This window comes from Halichondria panicea, chromosome 2, assembly GCF_963675165.1.
Source record: "Halichondria panicea chromosome 2, odHalPani1.1, whole genome shotgun sequence".
In the NCBI taxonomy this organism is placed as follows: domain Eukaryota; kingdom Metazoa; phylum Porifera; class Demospongiae; order Suberitida; family Halichondriidae; genus Halichondria; species Halichondria panicea.
Genome location: NC_087378.1, coordinates 2,396,906 through 2,415,791, shown reverse-complemented (window position 1 = coordinate 2,415,791; position 18,886 = coordinate 2,396,906). Strand labels below are relative to the sequence as shown.

The 18,886-nt window shown below is 41.1% G+C and overlaps 2 protein-coding genes across 4 annotated transcripts in view; one reads left to right on the top strand and one right to left on the bottom strand.

Moving 5' to 3' along the window:
- The first annotated feature begins 20 nt into the window (after positions 1–20).
- Positions 21–9,084, top strand: LOC135331837 (fibroblast growth factor receptor 3-like). Its single transcript, XM_064527096.1, has 17 exons — positions 21–182; positions 1,706–1,797; positions 3,376–3,538; positions 3,599–3,756; positions 3,863–4,135; positions 5,351–5,481; positions 5,619–5,775; positions 5,928–6,054; positions 6,144–6,334; positions 6,524–6,638; positions 6,833–7,134; positions 7,322–7,432; positions 7,667–7,866; positions 7,993–8,162; positions 8,289–8,426; positions 8,553–8,652; positions 8,808–9,084. Exons 2-17 carry the CDS (start codon positions 1,731–1,733, stop codon positions 8,886–8,888), a joined length of 2,484 nt encoding a protein of 827 aa, XP_064383166.1. The 5' UTR covers positions 21–182; positions 1,706–1,730; the 3' UTR covers positions 8,889–9,084.
- Positions 9,050–18,886, bottom strand: part of LOC135331836 (uncharacterized) — a 30,438-nt gene continuing 20,601 nt past the window's right edge. The window contains exons 2-7 of one of the 3 annotated variants that reach the window (XM_064527092.1): positions 18,284–18,752; positions 17,895–18,023; positions 17,040–17,841; positions 12,118–12,214; positions 9,394–10,335; positions 9,050–9,267 (exon numbers count right to left, since the gene is read on the bottom strand). In XM_064527092.1, coding sequence (XP_064383162.1) covers positions 9,145–9,267; positions 9,394–10,335; positions 12,118–12,214; positions 17,040–17,841; positions 17,895–18,023; positions 18,284–18,737 — 2,547 coding nt within the window. In that variant the 5' untranslated portion in view covers positions 18,738–18,752 and the 3' untranslated portion in view covers positions 9,050–9,144. The remainder of the gene's footprint in view (positions 9,268–9,393; positions 10,336–12,117; positions 12,215–17,039; positions 17,842–17,894; positions 18,024–18,283; positions 18,753–18,886) is intronic. The other 2 variants (XM_064527093.1, XM_064527095.1) reach the window with 2 other exon arrangements.

The following is an 18,886-nucleotide window of genomic DNA, read 5'->3' as shown; positions in this document are numbered from 1 at the left end:
CAGATTTAGGGAAGGAAGTAAATTAAAACATTGGAATGCAGAGATGTCTGCGCTTATAACAAGAAGGAAACATGCTTTATTAGCAAAACGACTTGAGTGCAAAGAATATACGACACTGACTATAATTCGCTCTCAAGAAGAGTACATCTACCTGCAGTTGACAAGCACAGATTTAACTTTAGGTGAGGAAACGTAGATCTGCATTCAAGTTGACCTTAATATTAAAGAGCACATGTTGTTAATAATTATATGGGTCCAGTCACTGATCTTCATTCCACCACAATTTTTAATATGAGAATGGTTGAAGTCAAATGTATGATTATAAGATGAGATTGGGTACTTTTGGAATGCTGTGTGTTATTATAGCCAGCTAATGTAGGCAATGTTATATAGCAAGAGTAGTGTATATAGTCATAGTATGCTGTTGCAGCTGATTTAATAGCTCATGCAAAGATTATACGGTATACTATGCGAACTGTGAAACTGCGAAGTGTTGTCCACTAAAAGGCTGTGAGCTAGCTCTATGGGTAGAGGTGTGTTTCACACCATGTCCTATGACTCTGGTTAACTTGAGGTGTATTCTCCTTGTCCATCGTCACACCCATTTTCCCACATAAACTTTGTGCAGTTTTGCAGCATAGGATTTTGCGAAAGTTAAAACCACAGTGCATTAGGAACCCTCCTTTTAGATGCTCTCGTTTTTACTGGCTAAGTAGTACACAGCATTTATTTGCTTATAGTGATGCTGAGTATTGGGAAGTTAAATAGATGCATGTAACAATAGTCATTATGTGTGATAGCTAGCACCTGGGTGGGTTGATGTGCTGTAAAGAAAATGTTCATTCTTGACATATCTGTGGGATAGCAACACACTTAATGTTTTTATCGCTTACACGACAACAGAACAGTTGGCATGGAATGTATTCCGTGACCTTGTTTAGATGCAATTGTCAATAGCTGATCTTACCACTTTAGCTTGAAGGTTTCTAGGATACCAAGTCTTACTTTGTTTTGTTACCCTCCTGGGAGAATATGATTCTATTCCAGTGACGTACAAAGCTCTTTAACATCCTTCCTACTGCATTCCATGACATTCGTGTCCTTCTCTTTGATCTAAGTTAATGACTTTCATAAGTTCCTACCTGTCTTTTGATGTCATTATAATATAGTGTTTTCCACAAAATGTAAATTAATCGGTAGCTAAGATATCAAACTGAATGTTTGATCTCTGACAGTTGCCTGGTGATGTGCTACACTGTCTGACTGTAGCAAAACACAGCTACAACAGCTAGAAAACACACAACAGTTTGCTTAAACATGTTCCCCCGTTGTGTGAAACTGTACACTTTTCATTCCTGCTCTATACCTTTCATGTTCCAGTAATGCTGGTCTAGCTGTATTGGTAATATGTTATTGAATACCTTGGCTATTGACTGATTTCTAAAAGGCTACGCATCATGTAAATACGGGCTGTGAAGTTATACCCTTTGAATAGGTTGCAGGTGTTCCACCTTGCCTTTGATGTAAGTATTCCTAACCCAAACATTTGCTTTGAAGTGTCACCTATAATGTCACCACACACGTAACTAAACAAATTCAACTGTAAAAAAGAATCATGTTTCTGTCTGTACACTTGATATGCCAGATCATACTGTAACTGTGTTTTGAAAAGCCACTGACTGCATGTATACATTTCTATTCCCAGATTCTAACACACACACAGAGACAAGATGCCGAGAATTCTCGCTCTGTTGACTGTCTTCATTGCTGCTGTAGCAGCTAACGTATGTGATGAAAGTGAGTGCACTTAGCAAGTTGAAGTATATATTGTTGCTATACAGGACGTGTGGTCAATTCCCTAGGCCATTAGCAACTGTTGTATCTCTTACACATTTGGAGGGTGCACAATGGCTTAAACATAATTACCTTACAAGCATGTATTACCTACAGCTTAGTTTTCTACAAGACTGATGTAACAGTTGTTTGTAGCTATTGTGGTATAGCCCACAAAAATTGGTTGCTTTGATGCCCTACACAGCTGTTACTGGTGTTGCATACTTAACCTAGCCACTGTAGAGTGTTGTTGTGGTTAGAAACCCAGCTCAAAATCTTTTCAAGTGTGTTTTTAATCCAATTTTGGCCATTAATTAACTCTGGTAAACTGTGCCATTCATGGTTAGCTTCTCCAGTGCTGAGGAATACTCCTGTAGGAGTTGCCCTTGTCATGGGGGAGGAAGTGGGGTGGCTCTATTCATTAGGGAGATAAACGCTTGCTGTGTGGGAATTCATACCTAGCTTGATAATGCACCTGTCACAGCTCTCATAACACCTGTCCTGGACAATACAACAATAATCACGACAGCTTTTTGTGGATAAGGCAGAGTATTTCCTTAAAATTGGTTTGAAACTAACTTAATAAAGGTGGTTGCCGTAGTTTTCGTGGGAGTGTAATGTGTTTACTCCTTTGTTTCTCAACTTATCGATCGATATACTTTGGATATAATTTCATGTGTACGTATAACCCTAGTTACGAATTGTGTGGGTCATGAGTATTGAATTAGCATTATGTTACCAAATTACTGCACAACATCGCAAGGCATCTTTTAGTTGCGTGGCTTTCTTTTGTTATAGCTATTGAAACAAGTAGGGGGATTATTGTGTTAGACAACTTAATATCATCTTGTTACTAGATTTTGGAGTTGATCTGAGCGCAAAGACAGTGAGAGCCAAGTTTGTAGCTGACCCAATTAACCTTCTTAGGTCTCTGTTGACAGCTAGTCACATTCCTGTAGCTTCAGTTCACAGCTAGCCTCTTGTTTGTGCTGCTGGGACTCTTTATTGTGGTCGGTCGTAATGGCGGGGCATTCAGTTGCTTAATTTGATATCATAAACATGCAGTCTATTCGGAAGCATTGTGCAGATACTTATACAGTGTTGTCATTGAGTTCTAAAGATTCCTGTCATTTCTCAAGCCAACTGCATTCATCTATAGAGTGTAAATTCTGTCATTTAGTGTTGTGATTAACACTGGCTGGCTTGTATTTATGCCTCAGGCCACACCAAGAATATGTAACGCTGATTTGTGCATGGTTTGACACCCACTTGTTGTGGGTTATATAACTAGCTGTAAAATAAAGTTTTGATTCCTAACTTGTTTATATAAGGCCACCAAAGAAGGTCCACAACTGACGTCATCATCCTGTATAAGTGCACTTGTTGACAGGCTATACCCTAACAGCAACATTATAGCCATAATTTCAACCCTTTTGCACAGCTAGTGTGCGTAGACTTTATGTGACTGAGTGACCTATGTTAATGTTGTACCAAGGACAATGCAGACTGCACCAGATATTAAAGCTGTTCCCTCCTTTGCAGATATGTTTGTGTCCCATCCCATAAGTGTGGAAGCTCGCCTTGGAGACTTTGTGAACTTCACCTGTGACATAAGTACAGATACATATTTGCATCGGACCTTCAGGCATTATATGGCAAATGGAGCCTTCCTCGAGTTAAACGATATCAGGGATAGAAATGACATGTAAGTTATCTATCGAATGCATTATAGTAAGTGTGTACTGCTGTTCCTCTTTTACTGCAGGTTTTATAGACGCGCTGTGGGTGCTTCTAATGTGGCTAACACTCTTATGATAGAAGGAGTACAGTCATACCATGCTGGACAATATCAATGCTTTGCTACCTCTGATGGAAACAATTGCCTAACGTTTTTTTCTTTAAACGCTACCTTAACTATAATCGGTGAGTTTAAGATCCCGGCAACACTGCATGTAGTGACGATAGAGACATTTTATAGCTATGACACCCATGTGTAATTATTAATATCACTGTTTGTCCTCTTCCTCAGGCGAGCCTGTTATTAGTTCTGCCACTGAGTTCAGTGGTTTTACTACGGAGGACCTCAGTGTTACCCTCAGTATAACTGGCACCGACCCTACCGTGCAAGTGTACAGAGAGGGAGTCCTCCTAGTCAACGGCCCTCGAATAGAATTTAGCTTTGCTAATACACAGTTTGAGATGATCATCAGTGACCTGAAACAGTCAGATGCTGGAGAATACATAATTAAGGCCAGTAATGATTTTGCTAAGGCGGAAACAACTATCACAGTTATACCAATTGGTAAGTCATTCTTTCGTGCATTGCATGTTATGTATATATGCAAGTTACCCCAAGTTGGTACTAGACTTTGTTTTCAACGCAACAGGCAGAACATGCCCTTGAAAGGAATTTGTCTTTTGTCTGTCTGTCGAGCGCCCATATGCTAACTAGCCACAAAAATGGTGATGCAAATGATGTAAGGTGTCCAACAATAGGTTTCTGTTTGCCTGTTGTGTACTTCCCAGAATCAGTAAATCTGCATGTGTTTCTTTGAATAAGAGCTCAAACACATCGGACATGGTTGCTATGGCCTCCTGAGTGCTTGCATTTCCTGTGGGTGGTAGTTGTAGGAGTATAATCTTAATCGGCTGTTGCTATGCCCTGTATCCTAGCTGATAGTTAATTGACAGTACAGCTGGACACTCCCTAAGGTGTCAATAGCATTCAGGTTGGGAAATGTTGTTGTCATGAGCACCAGGAACCGTGAATATTGTAACTCATGAATCTCATATTCCTATACTGTGCAAACCACAACAACTTCCTGGGTGACCTATTTATTTAGCAACACCTGTAACTGCATGGGTGTGTTGTTGTGCTCTCCTGTTAAAAGGGCTATAAGTCATTGTGATGTTGGCTCAACACACACGGCATTAGGAGGCCATAGCGCACACAGCCAGATCAGAATGGAATGAAATAGGTTATCTGTTACCTGGGTGACTAACGGATTAGAATACCAGTTGATCGAGATACTGTGTGGGTAGCACCATTGATAGGGCAAATATTTTCCCACGCGAAGGAATTCAAATTGAGAATGTGCTTGTTTATGCAACCAATGAAAGTTTGTAGCTTCACACTAATATATTGTTGCTGCATGTGGAAATGATACTTGCAAACTAACAGTTCCCTGAAAGCACGGCAATTTGTATGCAATTAATAAGTGTTACAAGCATTGTGTTTAAGTGCATGTAATTACTGCATGTGTAGACCAAGTGCCCACTCGGTAATTACAACTCAATTGCTCAATTAGATTGGCATCAAAAGCACATCTGCCTCTCGTCAATGCCACAAACATGGACAGCCAACAATAGTTATGTCTAAATGGCACAAAAAACGACTGAAGATAATAGAATACAAAAACAATAGGTGTTCCCATTAAATAATGCAGTTTTGATATTTTAAAAAGCAGGACAATACAATTTTGGTGTCATTGGTTGAAAGTCTCTGTCTTTCCTGCAGGTCCTGACCGTCCTGTGGTGGAGCTAATGGATGTGCAGGTGTCAGCCTATGGGGAAGCTGTCCCTCTCACCTGCTCCATTCAACCTGAAGCACAAGAAGACTCTGTTGAATTTTTCTGGAGAGATATACAGGTAGCTAATCTGTCATGTTGTAGTTTTAATGTCTTAGTGTAGGCGGTTTTCAATCCTACTCCCTCCTGTAGTTTGCTTAAATGTTCAGGATACATCTATATAAATATTAAGAAATGTTTTTCTCATTTTCCACCTAGAATCGTGTCATCACTCCAAACAGCAAATTCAGCATCTCGTCTGACACAATGTCCAGTACACTGACTATCAATGCCCTCACAAGCAACTTCACTGGAGGGTACACCTGTGTGGCCAACAACTCTCGTGGCAGTACCCCCAAAGTTATTATTCTCTTTGGTATGTACTCTGTGGGCATAGCTAGACAACAACAGTGTTGCATTACAACTTCTGTTTTGTAAACAGTTGTTGTGCAATGACCAATATTTCCGCATTTACTTTGTTCGTCATTAGAAGATGTGCTTGTCATAAGCATTGTTTTTCTTTCACAGGCCCACCAGCTCCTGTTACAAATCTTCTTATAGTGGGAACAAGTAGTAGTCGTCAGAGAACAGTCACTTGGCAACAGCCCGGCAACTCAGTGGAGCCCATTCAGAAGCACATGATCCTGTTATACAGGTTTGTGAAAGTGGATAAATATAGACGCTTACTTTTTTTCACGGTTTACCTTCAACAAAAAAAGCTAATGCTCTCTCTACTTATTACAGAGAGGATGAAGATGTTGTGGTTATGCAAAGAGAGGAAAACAGTTCCACTCTCACTACCGATGGTGTGATGTACTCCTACCCTCTGACCAACCTCAACCCTGGCAGCTTTCAGCTCACTGTCACTCCTGTATCTGTGGTTGGAGACAACACCGTGCAGGGGCCGGAGAGTGCAAGGAAAAAATTCACTGTTGGTGAGTGGCCCTCTCTATGCATATCAGTTGTCACCATGAGAGTTTGGACGTTTAAACACGGCAGAAAACAAATTGCTATTTCCAACGATAAAGCTTGTAGTCAAAATTACTGTATCTTGTAAATTTATGGACGTTCACAGCAAAGTGTAATGGCCTGTGCAAATACAATATCTCTCATTTGTTATCCAGATGAGGACACTCATGTTGTTGCTATTGCTGTGGGAGCTGGTGCTGGAGTGGCTGTGCTGCTTGCCATCGGTACTGCAGTGGGAATATTCTGCCTATGCTTCTACTATCCACACAGGTAGGCTCTCATCCCTAATTAGTAATCATGCATGCACTTTAATTGCTATAAACAGGGGATGTTGGTATCTAGGTGGGTTAATTCAATTGGGCATTGTTTAGTCTCTAGGATATGCCTAATTGTAAGTGGTTGCCCACTCTTACATGCACACCAGCGTGCACGTTTACATACTTATTATTCCAACACCCACACAGACGTCAGCTACAGAGTCAGCAACAAACTTGGAGCAGAGAGGACGTCAAAACTGATGGTGCCCCTAAAAATGAGTACACAGCGCTCACACTTCGTCCCAGCTCTGGCTATCCCGCCTCTCCTGGTATGAGCAGTCCCACTTCCGACCAGTTCCTTGCCAATATCGACCCCAAGTGGGAGTTTCCTCGTGAGAACATCAAGCTGTGCGACCCTCTGTGTGAGGGTCAGTTCACGGTACTCTACAAAGGGCTGGCAACTGGCATCAAGGAGAAACCTGTTGATGTGGCCATCAAGTCAGTCAGAGGTATGCCCACATTTGGCATGGCCCTGAACTGTGGGCACACTAGAACCCACAGTGCAGCTGGGCATTTCCTTAACTATAATTGTTAGGTTCCACTTCATACATTCATGTAGTGATTCAAATTGCCTATTAATTTGTGGTTGTATACATAAATGTACCAAGCTTTCACTTGTGGTTGTGTTGTGTGCAGTGGATGCCACCGAGGACGATGTGAAAGCTCTAGTGGCTGAGATGGAGATGTTGTCCAGTATTGGGCCTCACGAGAACATTGTTTCAATGCTGAGAGTCTGTACTGTTGGAAGTGAGTACTGTGCATGTGTGCATGCATGGTCTGTCCTATTGTACTTATGAAATAGTTTATTTTAGCTTTGAGTGCCTGGAAGCCAATAGCTTTGATTCTATTCAGTGAGGTGTAATAAGTATCCTCCTTGGTATTGTAGAAGAAGTGTGTGTTGGAATGACTTTGTAACTTGAGTAGTCTTCTACAAGCCACCCACAAGATCACTCACTGACTGCTTCCCCCTTTCCCTTACAGAGCCTATGTACATGGTGATGGAGTACATGTGTCACGGTGACTTGCTGGGTTTCCTGAGGACATCCCGTGGTCACAACGGACGATACACAGTTTCCCCCGGCCTTGGATACCAGGCCCCAGCTATCAACCTCTATCCTAGGGACCTCCTCAACATTGGTGCCAAGATCGCTAATGGCATGAGATACCTCGCTGATAGAAAGGTAAACTGTACTTGTAGTTAGTATTTGGTCTTTCAGATCACATAATTATGCATAGCCATGGCCTGTTAGGAGTAGTAATCATGCCACACAGCACAGTGTGTTCATTTGTTACATTCCTCACTGCAGTTGGTCCACCGTGCCCTCTGTGCCAAGAATGTCCTGGTTGGCGCCAACATGAGCATCAAGATCTACAATGTGGGCTCCTTCGACATGACCTTTGAGAGCAGAGACTACATCATGAAGTGGCTAGCCCCAGAAACCCTCTTTGATCAGACTGCCACTACATACAGCGATGTGTAAGTCAGAGATACCTACATTGTAGTAGATATACACTTAATATGTGCATGCATGTCCTGCAAATATTATTAGCATGCAATGGCAAGTACGTAGATCAATTGTGACCCATGCTCAATGTTTTGCAGGTGGTCGTTTGGTGTGGCACTGTGGGAGCTGGTGACTGTGGGGGGTACCCCCTATGGAGAGATTCAGCCTGAGGACCTCTACTCGCAACTCATGAACGGAATGAGAATGCCTTGTCCTCAGCACTGCGCCCAAGAAATGTGAGTGTACTTACCGTACCTACTGTGTGTACACACCACCACACAAATTGTTTTGGCAACCCACATGTACCTATACCTGTTGTTAGAGCTTGATCACTATCTAAGGCTGTATTATTTCCCCTACAGCCACGAACTCATGCTGGATTGTTGGAGGAGGAATCCAGTGGATCGCCCACACTTCTCTGTCATCCATGAGAAGCTCGAAGACCTGGCCAATTCTAAAGTGGTGAGTTCATCAGCTCACTCAGTGGTACTATATTGTCACGTTGTTTTGTGAGCTTCCTATTACTATGCTATATGCATGTACATCTAACTCTATTGTTTGTCTCCATGGCTCTATATATTTGATCACCTGTGTGCTCTACACACACACCATTGCAGAATCTGTTGGACTTCCAGAACTATGACATGTACATCTACTCTCAATTCGAAGAACCCGTCGCTCTCTCAACTGTTCTATAGCACTAACACTCTGTCATGGCACTCAACAACCATTTTTATTTATCTTCTTGTTTCTGTCTCAATCATTCATCTATTTTCTTGATCTTGATAATTTAGTTTTTCTTCCGTGTTGTTTTTGTACGTACAATTTATACATCAGCTGCAGTTGTAATACTATAACGTCACGTATCTATACTATTATAATTGATATACAGTATCTGAATGATGAAGGGGGTGACAGACATAAACAGTATCATTTGGGGTACTCATGAATGATCTAATTAGCACACTGCTCAGGTTCCCCGTAACAGACAGATCCAGTGTAGCTTGACTGGCTTGATAAACTAAAGGAGGCACTCTCTGATTGTGGCATGTCTTCATTTCCACTGGTAGACCCACCCTATATAATTATGAATTATGTTACAATAATTATTTCAGCCATTAATTATATCAGGAGCAGATATATGAAGCTGTAACATTGATGAATTTCAGCTTAAGAAAAGAATTGGTACCTTGATAAACTTACCTCAGTGTTAATTTCACTAGAATAGTTTGTATCACTCGTTGCACCTTCTTCACCAGGACCTATGTTAGGCATGTTATCTTCTTGCACAATATTACGGTTCCTATCAATAGGGAGTAACCCATTCTTATCAGGTGTGTCTATAGCACCATTGTCTTTCAGTAATTGGCAACGTCGATCGTTTCCCATACGATGTGCTTCGTGTAACATGGTAGATTTAGAATCGGGGTCAGTATACAAAAAAGTCAGTGGAAGGTTATTTTTTGCCATCTTCAAGACTTTCTCAAACATTTTGTCACTGTTCAAATGAAATGCATAATACCATGGAGTCTCACTTTTCTTGTTGGGAATTAAAACTGCTGCTGTAAGCTGGTCGCCCTCTATGTCGTTTGCATTGCATACTCTGAGAAAGATATCAAAGTACTTTGTATTTCCACGTTTAAATGCCCGGTGGAGAAGGGTGTTGGACTTCAGACCAGATGGTGCGTTTACTCCTGTGAGTTCAGGCAGTTTGTTGCACTTGACACATACATCGAGTAGAAGATCTACCGCAACCCAGTGTGAGTGATCAAATGCAGACAACAACGGAGTTTGATTTTTCCTGTTACGAGAACACAGCATATCATTTGTCACGTTTAGTTCATTTGCTATGATGAAGAATAGCTCAATTATTTCTTTTGGAGCCTTGCTGCGAATTGCACTTTGTATAGGAATATCTCCATCTTTATCCTTCATTAAAAGTTGATGTTCCTCTCCCAAACTTTTCAGCAACAATTTCATCACTTTGACACCTAAGTATTCTGAGCTTGCTGCAAAAGCATGAGTTGCAGTCCAATTGAAATTTTTATCGCGTTGATGTAGACTGTCTTGTAGTAAGTGTGGTAGATTACCTTGCTTCACCTCCGCCATATTTTGCTTAAGCCACTGGGTCCAGCAAACCATTTCCTAATGGGAAAAATGGGTATCATGCAAAAATTAAGCATGCAATGCATGACATTTTACTAGGGTCTTATACAATATATAGCCATAGAACGGATTTATTTATCAAGAGTCCATATTAAAAGAGAGAGAGTGTATCGAACATAGCATAGCTTTGCATCAGATGTAGTAATGTAACTCCTGCTATAAATAACAGTGCCCAGAGCCGCTACTTGCCTCGAGGCAGAATTATTGCCAAATTGTCATTAATTGATCACGCGTTTCAGGCAGGAAGTCACGTCTGATGCAAGGCTATTATATGCTACGTTTCGATACTCTCTCTCTTTTATGCTATTATCAGGAGTGCATGCATTATGAATAGATAATATAATGAAAGCACTGCAGGTGCTGATGCCTCGGTGGAGGTGCCAAATCTACATAACATATAGCTAGCTTTATACACACATTAATTTATCATGATGAATAATTTTTCTTCATGCGGGAAACTCAAATAGTGGGTAATGATCGACCATGATTGTTGTTAAAAACGATCGGTGCCAAAAGTTCAAGTCTAAAATTAATGACAAGTCAGCAGAGCCTTGCAGCTCTCTTCTCACTCTGCAGGTACCAATAGCTAGCGTTCTCAGTAGTGCAGAGCTAACTACTAAGTAGAGTAGCAACACTCGGTGAACACATTTTGCTACGGACTATGGCATTCCAAGTAAGCAAAACTAGGCATAACTCGAGAACAAAGCTTTATTTTTCAAATCCAACCATTGCAAGCCAAAAAAACATGACAAGAAGCCTATAGAAACTCTTACTTGCATTTCATTGATCTTTGAGCAGCTGAAATAGTCTACACACACAGACACACAAACACACTACCGTATACCTCGCTTGCGCATGCGCACCGAGGCATAATGAAAGCACCACAGGTGCTGATGCCTCGGTGGAGGTGCCAAAGCTACATAACATAAAGCTACTAAGCTAACTTTTATACACACATTGTCATGATTAATTTTACTGCATGCAAAATCCAGGGAAACTCAAAGAGTGCATGGTAATGATCGATAATGATTGTTGTTAAACGATCGATGCCAAAAGTTCAAGTAATGGCTGCAAGTCAGCAGAGCCTTGCAGCACTCTTCTCACTCTTCCAGCTACCAATAGCTAGCATTCTAGTGCAGAGCTAACTACTAAGTAGAGTAGCAACACTCGGTAAACAAGTTTGGCTATGTGCTCTTCTGAAAAGGCTGCAATGGCATTCCAAGTAAGCAAAACTAGGCATAACTCGAGAACAAAGCATTATTTTGCAAATCCACGAATTAAAATCCAAGAAAACATGACTAGAAGCTTATACTTGCACTTCATTGATCCTTTAGCAGCCCACACGCACGCACGCACGCACGCACGCACGCACACACACACACACACGCACACACTACCGTATACCTCGCTTGCGCATGCGCACCGAGGCATAATTACCCCGTGTGTGCACAGCGCACAGCAGGGTTGGTATGTGTGTGTGTGTGGACACAAAATGAGCTGTTTGAGCGAACTAGACACTTTCATGGACTGCTTCAACTGCTAATGATAAAAAGAACTGCTTATAGTTGAAACTTGTAGGCGATCTTTGAAGGCGAAAAAAAAATATTGATCTAATCGTTGCTATAAACAATCATTCCCGATTCACGATCATTCCCCATAATGTTAATGTCATTACGGTAAAAAGTTATCGTATCCGTTTTGCTACTGTACAATAGAAGCTCAACGCACGGGCTATGAACATTTTGTTTTAGCATAAATTACCTGTTGTGTTGCCATAGTTGTGTAGCAAGTTACACTCTTCATTGTGTCTTTACATGTAGCAACAGTTGGGGTACTATCAGCTGTTGTTGCCTGACCACTGCAAAGATCAAATTATTACAGCACTACTCCAGTTTACACAAGAACATAATAACAATAGCAACCGAATACAGCTGTTTGCATAGACTTTGCAAAATACTAAATCAGCTCACTGCATTACCACAAAACTAGCCTCGATTCCAGGCCGCTCTCAATTGAGAAAGACGGCTGGGATCGAGGCTACCACAAAACCATAAAATCACCATGCCATAAAATGTTGCAATATTTAATCCTGAGTAATGATGGCTTCTATTGTATAACGGTACTTTTTGAGGGCTAATATTTCCACAAAAAATGGCTTATCTGCGAGACCCTCGAAAATTATCCGCTACAAGGTGGTATCAATAATAAATGCTCTTATCAACTTTTGGTGGTAGGGAAACTCACATACAAATTATGATGAGATTTAAAGTAAGTGGAGAATTGGCTGGGACTTGCATTCCAGCAGATATAGCTTATAGAATGCAGTCTAAAGAAGTTTCAGGCTGAAGAAACTGTTCGTACTGCAAAGGACCTCAAACACTGACAAATCACAAAAAATTGTTTTGGAGAAGCCTGTTCAGACTTGTTGGTCAAAACTGGTATACTGCAGTGAGCGAGCAAGGCATAACAATTTTTCGTACAGCATGCAAGTCTCAGCATAAGGCGTTGGTAGACCATTCTCCACTTCAAATTCTCCCCCATTCTATGAGTTTCCATAGTCTGTAGTTCCCATCACTGCTCACTTTTTATGTACATGTATCTATTACTATTTGTTTACACAGCAACATTGTATGTATGGTGGTTTTGTGATAATGCAGCGAATGATTTAGTATCAGTTTGCAAGGTCTATGCAAGGTCTATGCTGTATTATTATTTACAATACACTGCAAGTCAGGTTCTAATTTTGTCATACAACAAATTAGTTATTGAATGGCCCTCGGCGCGCAAACTACTATGTCTACTATTTGCACTGAAGCAATGTTAATACGTCTCTCCAGTGCATGCAGCCCACTGAGCCAATAGTTATATCCCATGTGGCACCCGTGGCTGCATGTGTAATAAATATTCACATCTGAAACAGAAGCTACACAATTTCATAGTGTATGCTATATATATAACAGGAAAATTATATTTAGTAAATGAGCTTGAGCCGAATTGACATTTTTAATTTGGCGTCTCAGGTGTAGCTACTACAGCACTGACGTTACGTTCACCGGATTTCATTTGACAGTTTAAATTTGGCGATCTTCGGTAAATCGTCAATTCACCACATTAAAACACTTGCCAACTTTTTACGGCTATATATAGCCCTTTCCTTGCCATTCGTGAAATCTGGAACAGGAGCGTCTTTAGGTCGATCAATTAGTGTGGATCCGGCCTCACCACGCCTCCATGTCATTCTATTAGTCTAGATCCGGCTAGCAATTCTAGCTGGGACTCCCAGTTCTAGCTCCTTTTGTTTAGCGTGTCAGAGACTGGGAGAAGATGATTGGCACTCCCTGGCTCCTTTGGATGTACAGCTGTCCAGATCCCTAGAACATACCCTCCATTCTGACGAGTTATCAGTGCATAGGGTGCTTACTAGATTCTTGCCAGCCAGTACAGTTCAAGCTACACACAGCACCGCTCAACTATTCTCTACCCCATTATCTAGCTAAATCTGGTCCAACTAGACAGCAGACACAGCTAGTTAATTCAGTAAAGCCAGGGGTAGCCCTACTTCTACGGTTGTTCAGTACCCACGGTAACAATTCCTCTGGGCTGGGCTAACTAGTTGAGCCACGCCTCCCAATTCTCAAGGCTAGGTACATGTCTCTGTCTAGCTGCTTCTTCAGCTTCTTGCTCAGTTTTGTGGCTTAGAGAAAGGCCAGCTACTCAGGGGGAAGAGTCCAGATGAAAGTCTGGCAGCCAGGTGACGTCCAAACGGTCAGTTATTCTTTCCACCAACTTTTTAATCTAGTCTAGTCCTGCTTGCACTGCTACTACTACTGCTGCTACTCTTCGGCTAGTCAAAGGTTTCTTTTTTTTTTTTTTTTTTTTTATAACTACATATGCACAAAGAGACATCAAAGCTTACATCAAAGGACACAGATTTTTAGCCTACTTGACTGATAAGGCGGTTACCTAGACTACAGTTTGTTTGTCAGGGAGGAGCTCACATACAACTTCATCTAATTCATCATAACGATTCCTTACCCATTGTTGTAATTTCTACAACAGATTGCCAAGGAAAGAGATAGCCTAGATACCAGGCCGATTCTAACAGAAGGAGAAAATTGCACTGGTGATAGTGCGCATGCGCTTATTTATCTCCAGAATCTATCCCCATTAATATTCTGATATTATCCTATGGATACTGAACATATCACTCGTCTGTGCCAGCATTGCCTGGATTGCTTGGAAACCAAAATGCAAGTTGACTATCACTACACTATCCCTTAAATATGACTGCTAAACTGAACACTGACAACCTCCTGACCCTCAGCCTCACTGCAAAAGAGCGAAAAACAGTGATACAGAGCATCATAGAGCATCAGAAAACATGAAAAAAGGCTGATAAACACATTGTATGATTATAAGTGTGTACCGTAATTTATGTAATTACAGCACCAGAAAAAATTAATTCCACTTCTGAGTGGTGCATCTTTTAGAACCCCAAAAATTGCATTCAGCCCAACTGGCGCCTAAATTATGGTGGCGCTTATGTTCTACAGCTAGTATAGTACAGCTAGTATAGAGAAAATGGGGTGGTCTAGGTAAGTTTCACTTGCTAGCTAGCTGTACCGTTGAGAACTGACTCGTGAACAACATTCATGACTGTAGCTATGGATCAGACAACTGTTTAGAAATGTGAGGGTCAAAGATGCATGATTGTCTTGATGTCTCACACAAGCCTTTTTATAAGCGCCAGAAAAAAATAATTGCAACAACGGTAGGCGCATCTTTTAGAACCCCAAATTGTGTTCAGCCCAGCTGGCGCCTAAACTATGGTGGCGTTGTAATTACATCAATTACGGGTTATTTCTTGTTCTCTCACTGCTGAACACGAAGCATTTACAATCTTATTCCTATAGACGGACTACATGTAGCTTACAGTAAACCTCAGGCACATAATCTTACTAAAATGTGACGTTCATTACTCATATGGGTAATTTGAAGTGCATGGGGACTATATCACACATACAATATAGCCCTCTTTTTATGCCTTGGTGCGCATATACGCAAGCGAGGTATACGGCAATGTGTGTTTGTGTGTGTGTGTGTAGACTGCTACAGCTGATCAAGTATTAGTTATTGCCCAGCCAGAGTGCAACATGCCATATATTGCACTGGAGCAATATAATGCCTGAGGGCCGCAGGCCCCGAGGGCATTATGTCATCCAGTGCAATATATGGCATGTTGCACGAGGGCGCCTGCAATAACTAACTTGTTGCCCAATGACGTTAAACTCGTCTGACTGGTCATATAAATCGTAATAAAAGACATGTGTTTTGAAGGAATTTAGTGTATTCATTAGTTTTGCTGAATTCCATAGTAAATTTTTTAGGTTTTCTTCCCAGTAAAGGTAGTAGCCTATAAAAGGGACCAACTGAGTATTGGGTGGGATGTTGGGGCATAAGTCCCAAATAGATATCTTTTAAGGTTGCGGTAAACAGTTTGCTCATGAATAATTCATGATTTCTTATAATGATTTTTGTGAAACTATAAATGCCATGATAAAAATTTGAAGCACACACATGATAAATATATCGGTGTATCATCCTGTATGACAAGTATCAGCCTTCAAAACATTTTCCAGTGGAAGCTCTGAGCGATCATCAAGTTACTAGAAACAACACAAAACTAGTAGTCATTTTAAACTTCCAAAAACACTTCTAGCTCTGTGTTCTTGGTCTTATATGATGCTTCTTACCATTCTGGAGGGCATGTAGAAGCATTTTTTTCTTTCCAGGCCAACAAAATAATAATGTGTAGACTAACTCCACTTAAAATGGCGGCCAGAGCCAAGGAAAACAGCCTCTTGTGAGCTTTCAGTAGCCTTTTTTTCGAAATACCCGTCCTGCATAATTATAGTGAAGCTACAGTAGACTGTACCTAAGCTTTATAGTAAAAATGTCTATTCGAGCCATGAAATGACTACTGCGTTTCAGCTGGACTTCCAGCTCATTCTAGCTGGAAAAGATCACTAGATCTAGCTCATGAATAATTAATGAGCAAACGGTTGACCATAACCATGCCATATACTGAGCACTGGAAGTGCAAGTAAGAGTTCTATAGGCTTCTAGTCATGTTTTCTTGGATTTTAATTTGTAGATTTGCGAAATAATGCTTGGTTCTTGAGTTATGCCTAGTTTTGCGTACTTGGAATGCCATTGCAGCCTTTTCAGAAGAGTGTGGAGCAAAACTTGTCTATGGAGTTAACACGCACTAGAACGCTAGCTATTGGTAGCTGCAAGCTAGAGTGAGAAGAGAGCTGCAAGGCTCTACTGATACAGCAGCCATTAATTTTAGACTTTTGGCATCCTTTTCAGCAACAATCAGGTTGATCATTTTCCGAGTTTCCCTGTGATTCTGCTGCATGCGCAAAATTGTTCATCTTTTCTTTGTATTAGTAATAGCTAGTAGGTTATGTTATGTAGGTTTGGCACATCCCCACCGAGGCATCAGCACCTGCGGTGCTTCATTAACCTAGCATTACAGCAGAGAAAAGTCGGGCTGGGAACGAGGCTAATTAGCCTCCTTCACAATCACTTTAAGGAGAGGAATTGGGCGTGGGAAAGAGGCTAGTGCATACCAGCTGATACTATATAATTATACTGGCGATATGAACATAAGTATGTACCTCTTAATATTCGTAAGTGCTACATCTTCAAGAATACTGATCCCTGCCTCACAGAGAGAAGCTAGTTGTGAAACCGTGGGTGGGAAAAACTGAGCAAAAACCTTTGCCGACAGAAAGAACCTCAGACACATACATCCCTTCTCGATACTGCATAAGCAAAGTGCCCAGTGCTTCACGCCAAAGATAGAAACAATGGTCTCTTTGGCCAAAATAGCATCACGAAGAGAAGAGCCTTCTGAAGTTAATTTCACTGACAATATTTTTTGATCTTTCCTTGAGCTGGGAAGCTTGTTGCAGGGAATCTCAAAAGCACATCTTCTACTAAATTCAATTTGGTAATCCTCCATGATCTTCTTGTCTTCATCGGAGCCAAAGAAAGTAACAATGTTATTGACAATCTTGTGGTTGAGGAAAGACTTGTATGGCCAAAGGGCAACAAAAATATGTGGAATCGTATCAGCTTTTTCTAGTTTTGCAATATATTTCTCCTCTCCCAAAGATGAAACCAAACCCAAAACATAATTTTTGACCTCTGTTACGTCCGCCTTGAGATTTTGAAGAATAGCAGTGTCAGTTAAAGCAAAGAGCTCGATCATCTTCAGAGTATCAGATGTGAGAGTGGCCTCTAGTACTGATCGATCTTCATCAGAGAGTGCAGGTGTGTTGAGATATGGAAAGAGAGTTTTGCCAGTCGCCTCTGGACACCCTTCTGACAAGTACTGCTCAAGCGTGCATTTTTGACAATATGGACAGCAAAAGCTGGGCCCTGGTGAAGTTATGGAATCTGAATGTGAGGTCACCTCTACAGAAAGAAGATAAAAATGAATCTTATCTTCATACACTATAGTTGCTCACTCTTAGTTTGGTTAAGAAGGGGCTGGAGTTTGTTATGTGATCCTGCAGATACGTCACACCTGAGCTCCCTTGATAGACTTCCTCTGTCTACTGGTAGCCTCACAAAGGTCTTTCCGTCAACTTCTTGAGCTAGCGGAGGAAAAAGTTTACACATGGTGTGGTAGCATACTTATTAGCATATATAGCACCTGTCTAATAACTAAATGGACAGATATATAATTATGTGCGCGTATAATGTATGACATCATGCCGCATTCCTGATGGATGTATGATACCTATACGTACATGCTACAGTTATGCCTTCAAACAATTAATGGCCTGGTGGAAAGTCATGGTGTCTAACATGCAGCATCATGCACCCACAGCTAGATCTAACAGAATGCAAACACCTTTAAAATGTGAAACAGTGGTTGCACTGATTCCACAGCCAGAAAGCCAATCACTCCGTTCATCACAGCTCATCGATAGACGAAATTCAAGGGAAGCCGAGCTATACGTCTGCTTGATATTCTTTAAGAATAACTCGACCCAGGGGCCTTCCTTTTCCAAGAGGGTGATAAACTTCATGTACATGCTAGGATCAGCTCGAACTTGATCGGTCATCAGATCCACAAGTATTTGTGCTCTTTCAACATCACTTGTTTTACTGGATGGTCCAATTAGATCTCTAGTGGTCTCACCTATATATTCTTCAGCGAAAAAAGCAGGGCCTATAGTGCTGAGAGACGATTTAACGAGGTCGATCAACACTGAGGTACACTTGCGCATGGTGAGATATTCAACGGATTGTACTTGGCTTGAAGACCTTGATACAACAGAGTCATGGTCAATACTGGTAGCCATAGTTGCAGTGTAGATCTAGATAGGAAAACTTTAATTAGATCTAGCTAATCAACTAGATCTAGTAGATCTACAGTGTTCAGTTTTTTTACATGCAGGGAAGTTTAATAGGTTTTAAGTAGATCTATTAGGTTCTAAATAAAGTCCTTCAG

Bases quoted from the DNA above. Each gene is read 5' to 3' on its own strand.
- LOC135331837 (XM_064527096.1), top strand. From the start codon at position 1,731: ATGCCGAGAATTCTCGCTCTGTTGACTGTCTTCATTGCTGCTGTAGCA. The intron at 1,798-3,375 runs GTGAGTGCACTT...CCTCCTTTGCAG, and splicing joins AGCTAACGTATGTGATGAAA to ATATGTTTGTGTCCCATCCC. The intron at 8,163-8,288 runs GTAAGTCAGAGA...AATGTTTTGCAG, and splicing joins GCCACTACATACAGCGATGT to GTGGTCGTTTGGTGTGGCAC.